The following is a 9,320-nucleotide window of genomic DNA, read 5'->3' as shown; positions in this document are numbered from 1 at the left end:
ATCAGGTCCACGGGCAATAGTTTGAAGACCACTGAGCTAAACCATAATATGGCCATATTTGGGTCAAATTTAGCCACGTTAGGTCAATGATGCCACCAGCATCACCTGCTTCTTTGGCGCGGCTGCGGGGCAGGGAATACCCTGGCTGCTACTGATTGGGCCAGCAGCCTGATATTAAAAATGACAGTTTCCTGTGGGAGCTTATCACTACGGATAACAGACCAAATAGCGTTTCTCACCACTTCCCACCCAACGACGTCATATGACGTTGTCGACTTTGAGTGGGGATATCTGAAGGATGGCTGAAGCTACAGGCATCATTTAGATATTTTCTTTTAGAGCCCGCGATTCCCTGCACCATAAGAACAATCATAGCGGCTTTTCAGCCGCTTGATCGTTCTTACAGGCAGCGGGAGGGGACGTCGCCCCCGCCTTCCTTCCCGCCGCCCAGGTTCATGACTGGGGACCATGAAGTAACTTCAGCATAGGTAAGGGTAGGCTGGAACAGTCTATAGGTTCACGGTTAGGAACCATGAATTGAGGTGCAGCACAGAAAAGAGGCTCTATTCACAGTATCCTGGCACTAGATCAGTCCATAGGTGCAACCTTTTGTAGAGTAGTCCAGCATCCAGTCCATAGGGCTCTTGAGGCAAACAGCCCCCCTCCTCTCAGCCTATCTGTCCATTTCCTCAGGAGGGAAAAAGACAATTTCTCAAGGCTCTGGACTGTTTAATAGCATCCCAGTCACCAACTGGGATTGGCTAGGTCCTGCTTAATTTTCATCTGGGCATTTAAATTCTCCCTCCCACTCCAAGCTCCTTCTCCTAGAGGCAGGGAAAAGCAATAAAACTCCCAGCCTGTGAAGCCCTGAACAGACTAGACCAAACTACCAAACTGCCCCCCTGGGTACAGAAGATGCCAAAAACTAAATTTACCTAGCAGCCTAACTAGGAGGGTGCTACACAGAGAAAACTCAGTGTGATTCTTCAGCTATTCCTGGTCATTTGACATAGGGGTCATGCTTCAGAAGAACTGGAAGCATTGGTTGAAGGGGAAGGTGATGAGGTATCTTCAGGGGTGGACTGGCAACACTTGGCCCAGGGGGGAAATACAACCCAGAGGCCCATGGTCCAGTGACTTGGCCCCCCTCCTGCTCTCCTTCTTCCCGACCCCCATCTCAGGTTGAAGCTCCACACCAGGTACTCTCTGCTCACTGGGACAGGCTGGACAGTGCCTGCTACACCGACTCTGGGTTCCCAAACTTGCTGGCAGGGGGCAGCCGGGGGCTACAGTGGGGAGCTGGGGTGGCTCAGTCAGAGCGGAGAGCCTCCGGTGGGGCACGGAGCTGGCCTCTGTTCGGATACGGTGTACACCATCCATGCTGGGGGGGAGGTCTTCATCCTGCGCTCAGTAGGACTCCGGCAGGGACTTTTTACTCCACTTTACCAGGAAGCCTTTCCTGGCGGAGGCAGTGCAGCCTTTTTATGGGACATCAGAGCGGCCTGGGGGGCAGTTGCCCCCATGTCCAGTCCGCCCCGGTGTCTTTCTGAACCACATTAACTTATGATATATATTGACCTATATTCCCTGAATAATAGAGGCTTTGACATATCTGGAATGAAACAAGAAAAGCCGCACCAGTTGAGAGAGTCTCTGGTTAATCCCCACACACACTAGTCAAGTGCTAGCCCAGCTCGCATGCTGTGTAACATAAGGAAATTATTCCGGACAACTGCACTTCCAAAATTCTTTTTATTGAAGCTTCATATGACAAGTGGTTGACAGACGGAGCAAGGGACAAAAAGGTAGACGCAGTAGAAGTAGATGGTAATGAGTAGGCACTAACATTTGCGCAAAATGCGTCTACCTCTTTGTCCCCTGCTCCATCTGTCAACCACTTGTCATATGAAGCTTCAATAAAAGGATTTTTGGAAATGCAGCCGTCCAGAATCATTTCCTTATATTGACATATCTGGACTCGTCTTCATGTGAACAGGTGACTTCTGTGAAGCAGGAAAAGCATACCGTCTTTCGTTCGCTGGAGACATACATGTGCCCAATAGAACCTTTCCTTGGGGCAAACTTAAAAATGTTTTTAAAAAATTCAATTTTTATCTTATTTTTTTGTATCCATCCACTTTATTGTTGGTCATCCTCTTCTTTTTTTCCCTATAATTTTTCCAAGCTTAACCACCTTTTTCCAGTGAGTTGGTTCTTCTAATACAGGGGTAGGCAACCCCTGGCACGCAAAGCCTCTTTTGCCGGCACTCGACTCCCTTCTCCATCAGCAGAGCAGCGCAGGGAAGTGTCAGTGAGACACTAATGCATTCCAGTTTCTGAGTTCCCCACACCGCACCTGCACTGAGGGGGAGGCACTGCACCCCCACACATTGTAAAAGATGGGAAACATTGTTCGATTCTCGAACTTTGCTGTAGCTGCAATCGGCAGATTTTGTGATGGGGAAGTGATTGAGTGAAGTTCTGCTGGAGGGGGGGGGGGGGTGGTCCCTGTTTCCATGGGGAGGAGGACTGTCCTTGGCCACTGCTAAAGCCAATCACAGTCCTGCTAGCCCCATCCACCATCTGGAGGAAGATGACTCGCTTGGTCACCACTACCAATCTCAGAAAGAAGAGATTTCACTGTGATTGAGAAAACAACAATCAGGTGACAGTTTGTGGAATTATTGTTGAGCTTCTGGGAATTTTGTTGAAATTATTCCTGAACCTTTGTGTCACTTACTACTGAACCCCTCTGCACTCACTCTGTGTCCCTTTAGGCCACAGCCAGTATTCAGCAGAATGAAAATCACACCCAACTTTTGCTGCGGCACACTTTTTTTCAGCTGCGGGGGCTCAACTTATAATCCTGCACACAGGCCCATTGCTTTCAGAAAATGCCCCTGACCTGAGCTCATCATTGCGCATCCTTTCCAGATGCTTGTATGTGACATCCCATACATCACACACATCCCATACATCCCATACATCACATACATCCCATACATCCCATACATCACATACATCCCATACATCACATACATCCCATACATCACATACATCCCATACATCCCATACATCACATACATCCCATACATCACATACATTACATACATCACATACAAGCACGTGGGCTGGATGCGAGAGGTGGATCAGGAGGATGAGTGTGCTAGGACAGGTAGATGTGTCTCATCTCTGCTTTCTTCACCACTCTGCATATCACACATCATAGATGAGAAGAGGGTACAGCAGTGGAGAAAATGAGCAGGAGGGGTTCAGAAGTGGGACAAAAGAGCAGGAGGGTACAGCAGTGGGGCAGATGTGCAGGGAGGTACAGTGGAGAAGGGGTTTCAGCAGTGGGACAGAAGAGCAAGGGGGCTAAAGTGATGGGGCAGATGAGCAGGGGGAGCAGGGGGGTTCAGTGGTGGGACAGAAAAGCAGGAGTGTAGAGCAGTGAGGCAGATGTGAAAGTAGGTGTATTGGTGGGACAGATGAGCAGGGGGTTACAGTGGTGGGGCAGGAGAGCAGGGGGGGACAGAGGTGAGACAGATGTGCAGGAGGTACATTGGTGGGGCAGATGAGAAAGCGGGTTACAGTGGTGGGGCAGATGAGCAGATGGGTTCAGTGTTTGGACAGATGAGAAGGTGATTCAGTAGTGAGACAGAAGAGCATGGGGATATGGTGGTGGAGCAGATGTGCAGGGAGGTACAGTGGTGGGGCAGATGAGAAAAGGGGTACATTGATGGGGCAGATAAGCAGGAGGTACAGTGGTGGGAGGGATGAGAAGGGGGTTCAGCAGTGGGACAGGAAAGCAGGAGGGGTATAGTGATGGGGCAGATGAGCAGGGAGTTACAGTGGTGGGAAAGATGAGCGGGGGGGGGGGGTTTCAATGTTGGGGCAGATGAGAAGGGGGTTCGGCGGTGGGACAGAAGAGCAGGGGGTACAGCAGTAGGGGAGATGTGAAAGGAAGTGCATTGGTGGGACAAATGAGCAGGGGGTTACAATGGTTGGGCAGATGAGCAGAGAGTACACAGGTGGGGCAGATGTACAGGGGGGGTACAGTGGTGGGGAAGAGGAGAAAGGAGATACATTGGTGGAACACATAAGCAGGGGGAACAGTGGTGGGACAGATGTGCAGGCGGTACAGTGGTGGGGCAGATGAGCAGATACGTTCAGTGTTAGGACAGATGAGAAGATGGTTCAGCAGTGAGACAGAAGAGCATGGGGGTAAGGCGGTGGAGCAGATGTGCAGGGAGGTACAGTGGTGGGAGAGAAAAACAGGAGGGTAAAGTGTTGGGGCAGATGAGCAGGGGGTACAGTGGTGGGGCAGATGAAAAAGGGGGTACATTGGTGGGGCAGATGAGCAGGGTGGTACACTGGTGGGGCAGATGAGCAGGGGGGAAACAGTGGTGGGGCAGATGAGCAGGGTAGTACAGTGGTGGGGCAGATGAGCAGGGTAGTACAGTGGTGGGACAGATGAGGGTAGTACAGTGGTGGGGCAGATGTGCAGGGTGGTACAGTGGTGGGGCAGATGAGCAGGGTAGTACAGCGGTGGGGCAGATGAGGGTAGTACAGTGGTGGGACAGATGTGCAGATTAGTACAGCAGTGGGACAGATGTGCAGGGTAGTACAGTGGTGGGACAGATGTGCAGGGTGGTACAGTGGTGGGACTGATGTGCAGGGTGGTACAGTGGTAGGACAGATGAGCAGGGTAGTACAGTGGTGGGTCAGATGTGCAGGGTGGTACAGTGGTGGGACTGATGTGCAGGGTGGTACAGTGGTGGGACAGATGAGCAGGGTAGTACAGTAGTAGGACAGATGTGCAGGGTAGTACAGTGGTGGGTCAGATGAGCAGGGTAGTACAGTGGTAGGACAGATGTGCAGGGTAATACAGTGGTAGGACAGATGAGCAGGGTAGTACAGTGGTAGGACAGATGAGCAGGGTAGTACAGTAGTAGGACAGATGAGCAGGGTAGTACAGTAGTAGGACAGATGAGCAGGGTAGTACAGTAGTAGGACAGATGTGCAGGGTAGTACAGTGGTGGGTCAGATGTGCAGGGTAGTACAGTGGTGGGTCAGATGTGCAGGGTAGTACAGTGGTGGGACAGATGAGGGTAGTACAGTGGTGGGGCAGATGTGCAGGGTGGTACAGTGGTGGGGCAGATGAGCAGGGTAGTACAGCGGTGGGGCAGATGAGGGTAGTACAGTGGTGGGACAGATGTGCAGATTAGTACAGCAGTGGGACAGATGTGCAGGGTAGTACAGTGGTGGGACAGATGTGCAGGGTAGTACAGTGGTGGGACTGATGTGCAGGGTGGTACAGTGGTAGGACAGATGAGCAGGGTAGTACAGTGGTGGGTCAGATGTGCAGGGTGGTACAGTGGTGGGACTGATGTGCAGGGTGGTACAGTGGTGGGACAGATGAGCAGGGTAGTACAGTAGTAGGACAGATGAGCAGGGTAGTACAGTAGTAGGACAGATGTGCAGGGTAGTACAGTGGTGGGTCAGATGTGCATGGTGGTACAGTGATGGGACAGATGAGGGTAGTACAGTGGTGGGTCAGATGAGGGTAGTACAGTGGTAGGACAGATGAGGGTGGTACAGTGGTAGGACTGATGTGCAGGGTAGTACAGTGGTGGGGCAGATGTGCAGGGTAGTACAGTGGTGGGACAGATGAGGGTAGTACAGTGGTGGGACAGATGAGGGTAGTACAGTGGTAGGACAGATGAGGGTAGTACAGTGGTAGGACAGATGAGGGTGGTACAGTGGTGGGACAGATGAGGGTAGTACAGTGGTAGGACAGATGAGGGTGGTACAGTGGTGGGACAGATGAGGGTAGTACAGTGGTGGGACAGAGCAGGTGAATTGGGGCTAATCTGAGGTTTGAAGTTGCAAGAATTGGACTTATTATCTAAGGCGTGAGTGCAGGATGTTAATTTCTTACTACTCAGTTAGTTTACAGCATTTTTGTGATTGAGAGTGTGAAGTTGACATTTTTTTGTTATAAAATCAGCACGCTCAATTTCTTTAAAAACATTTTTTGGCACACTGTGCTCAAAAGGTTGCCTCCCCCTGGTTCTAATATATGGCAGCTTCTACCTAGTCTGCTGGACTACATAGCAATTCGCAAAATCGGCCGCTAGATGGGAGTGCTGAGCAGCACTTATATTAGAGCGTCTATTGATAGAGCCTTGTTGCTCAACACTCCCATCTAGCGGCCGACTTTGCTAAATGCACCGTTTTGCTCTTAGTGAATAATTGCGCTCCCTCTGGTGGCCTTTAGTGGAAGTTAAATAACAAATACACGTGGGAGAACACCGGACCGGAAGTCAGAGGGTGGAACGCAGAGCCAGGAAGTCTGGAACGCAAAGACAGGATGTCAAATAACAAAGAGGAAGTGGGTGGAGATAATTCGGGGTTTGGAGCTGTTTGTGTCTCTTTGGCTATATTTTTGTATTTTCTTGGAACCCAGAAGGTAATATAAGATTTCAGTGTATTTTTATTAATGGATTTGTTCTATTATTATTATATTACTGATGTAAAGTGTTGTATCATTTATGTTCTAATATATTATACACTTTGTCATCCCCGTCATGTTTAGTTCTCAGAAGGTGAGGAAGCCAAAAGGTGTTGGCAGCGAGATATAACCGAGTTCCTCCGCTGATGATGGACGGGGATGACTGCACCCGTATTACTGAGAGGATATTAAACCTGACCCTGGAGATCATCTACCTGCTGACCGGAGAGGTGAGGAGGATTCTGGGAGGTCACATGACATCACTGTTATCTCTATTAATAAAACACAGACCTGACCGGAGAGGTGAGGAGGATTCTGGGAGGTCACATGACATCACTCTTATCTCTATTAATAAAACACAGACCTGACCGGAGAGGTGAGGAGGATTCTGGGAGGTCACATGACATCACTCTTATCTCTAATTATTACGCACAGACCTAATCGGAGAGGTGAAAATCTTATATTTGTAATGCTTAATGTCTCATTATATAGGATTATGGACCCCTAAAGAAGTCCAAGGATCCCTGGTCTTCATCTCTGACAATGAATAATAACAACGAGAAGAAGATTCTAGAAGTCACCCAGAAGATCATTGGTCTCCTGACAGGAGAGGTGAGCGGTGGTGGGAATTCTGGGACATTATCCAGTAACAGACAAGGGATGTGTCTGGATGGTGACTGTATCATTGTGTGTGTCAGGTTCCTATAAGGTGTCAGGATGTCACTGTCTATTTCTCCATGGAGGAGTGGGAGTATTTAGAAGGACACAAGGATCTCTACAAGGACGTCATGATGGAGAATCAGCCACCCCTCACATCACCGGGTATGTTGTCATTTATTTTTCTCTATAGTCCACCCCCAAAAAACCCTACTAAGCTCCAGCTTTAACAGATACAGCAATGAGTCACAGTATAAATAAAATAACACGGAATATAAAAATGGAAAAAGAAAAGCAGGAGAGTCCTTTCTTTGTACAGAGAGGTGTGTTTAGTAGTGTCTACCAACTTTATACACAGCAGCTCTATGCCGCATTGTTGTCATTTCAATCTCCGTGTTCAATGTGCAGTTGACCAATAGGAGGGGACGTCCCCCTCCCGCCACTCACCAATGTTTTGCGGGCTTGTCGTTTTTACCGGCGCGCCTGAGAAACGATCCGACGGTGCGGCCGACTGGTCACAGAGGCTACCAGAGACCAGACCATCTTTGATCGCCTCTATGGCCTTGGAGGTCCGGAGCGTCACATCTGGTCCAGGGTGGAAGTAAACAGGTTTTTTGTTGTTTTTTTAAAGTAAAAGATCAAGTATTACAATATAATACTGACATAAAAGCACACAAACAGGTTGAACAGGTTGAACATTTTTTTTTTGACCTTTTGCCTTTAAGCACTTCCAATCCGGGCCAATTCTGGCACTCCTCTCCTACATGTAAAAATCATCATTTTTTTTCCCTAGAAAATTACTCAGAACCCCAAAACATTATATATGTTTTTTAGCAGAGACCCTGGGGAATAAAATGGCGGTCGTTGCAACTTTTTATGTCACACGGTATTTGTGCCGCAATTTTTTTTTTGGGGGGAAAAAAACTGTTTCATTAATTAGAAAAAAACAAAAAAGTAAAGTTATGTGAAAGATGAGTAAATAGATACCAAACATGTCACGCTTTAAAATTGCGCACGCTTGTGGAATGGTGCCAAACTTTGGTACTTAAAAATTTCCATAGGCGACGCTTACATTTTTTTTTTACAAGTTACCTGTTTAGAGTTACAGAGGAGGTCTTGGGCTAGAATGGTGAGGTATCGCTCTAACGCACCCGGCGATACCTCACATGTGTGATTTGAACACCATTTACATATGTGGGCACCACTTACGTATGCGTTTGCTTCTGTGCGCGAGCACGCAGGGATGGGAGCGCTTTCAATTTTTTTTTCTTTTTTTATTCTTTATTATATTTTTGTTTTCATACTCTTTTTTTTTTTTTTTTTTTCTAATTTTTTTGATAACTTTTATTCCTATTACAAGGAATGTAAACATCCCTTGTAATAGGAATAGTGTGTGACAGGTGCTCTTTATGGAGGGACCCCACATCTCTCCTTCAGGCTGGAAAATCTGAGAAAAAAAAGAAAACTCCCAGCATTGTTTACTTCCGCTGGCCCTGGACGTGACGTCATAACGTCGCGCCCAGGCCTCCAAGGGTCATAAAGATGACCATCTGGTCACCGGAAATCTCTATGCTCAACTTCCAGCGGCGACCGATTTTGTTCTCCATCTGGCTGATCGCAGGGGCGAGCCCGGAGAAGCACCAGAGGGCGGCAGGAAGGGGGGATGTCCTCTCCCGCTGTCTGTAAAAGCGATCAAGCGGCTGAACTGGCGCCATGATTGTTCTTACGATGCACAGCTGAAAAAGAATGATATCTGGATGATGCCTGTAGCTGCACCCATCATTCAGATATTCCCCACTCAAATCCAAGACGTCATATGACGGCCTACGGGCGGGAAGAGGTTAAAGGTAAAGGAGAGATTTGGGGTCTTTTTGACCCCAGATTTTTCCATAAAGAGGACCTGTCATCCTTATTTCTAGAGATGTTTACATTCCTTGTAATGGGAATAAAAGTAATAAGAAAAAAAAAAAAAAGAAATTAAAGGGACAGTGTAAATATAAAAAATCAAATAAATAAGAAAAAAAAAAATTAAGGCGGCCCCATCCCTCCGTGCTCACGCGCAGAAGCCAACACATACGTAAGTCGTGCACACTTATGAAAACGGTGTTCGCCCCACACATGTGAGGTATTGCCGTGAACGTTAGAGCGA

The 9,320-nt window shown here is 48.2% G+C and overlaps 2 protein-coding genes across 2 annotated transcripts in view; one reads left to right on the top strand and one right to left on the bottom strand.

The window, feature by feature from the left end:
- The window catches only part of LOC141106628 (uncharacterized), an 85,762-nt gene that overhangs the window by 26,343 nt on the left and 50,099 nt on the right, over positions 1-9,320 (bottom strand). The gene's annotated exons all lie outside the window — the stretch shown is intronic.
- Positions 6,365-9,320, top strand: part of LOC141106585 (uncharacterized) — a 7,609-nt gene continuing 4,653 nt past the window's right edge. The window contains exons 1-4 of the mRNA XM_073597479.1: positions 6,365-6,472; positions 6,599-6,744; positions 7,007-7,126; positions 7,213-7,336. Coding sequence (XP_073453580.1) covers positions 6,661-6,744; positions 7,007-7,126; positions 7,213-7,336 — 328 coding nt within the window. The 5' untranslated portion in view covers positions 6,365-6,472; positions 6,599-6,660. The remainder of the gene's footprint in view (positions 6,473-6,598; positions 6,745-7,006; positions 7,127-7,212; positions 7,337-9,320) is intronic.

Source organism: Aquarana catesbeiana, linkage group LG08 (genome assembly GCF_042186555.1).
Source record: "Aquarana catesbeiana isolate 2022-GZ linkage group LG08, ASM4218655v1, whole genome shotgun sequence".
Taxonomy (NCBI): Eukaryota; Metazoa; Chordata; class Amphibia; order Anura; family Ranidae; genus Aquarana; species Aquarana catesbeiana.
The sequence above is the reverse complement of the archived record's forward strand: the minus strand, read 5'-3'. Positions and strand labels throughout refer to the sequence as shown.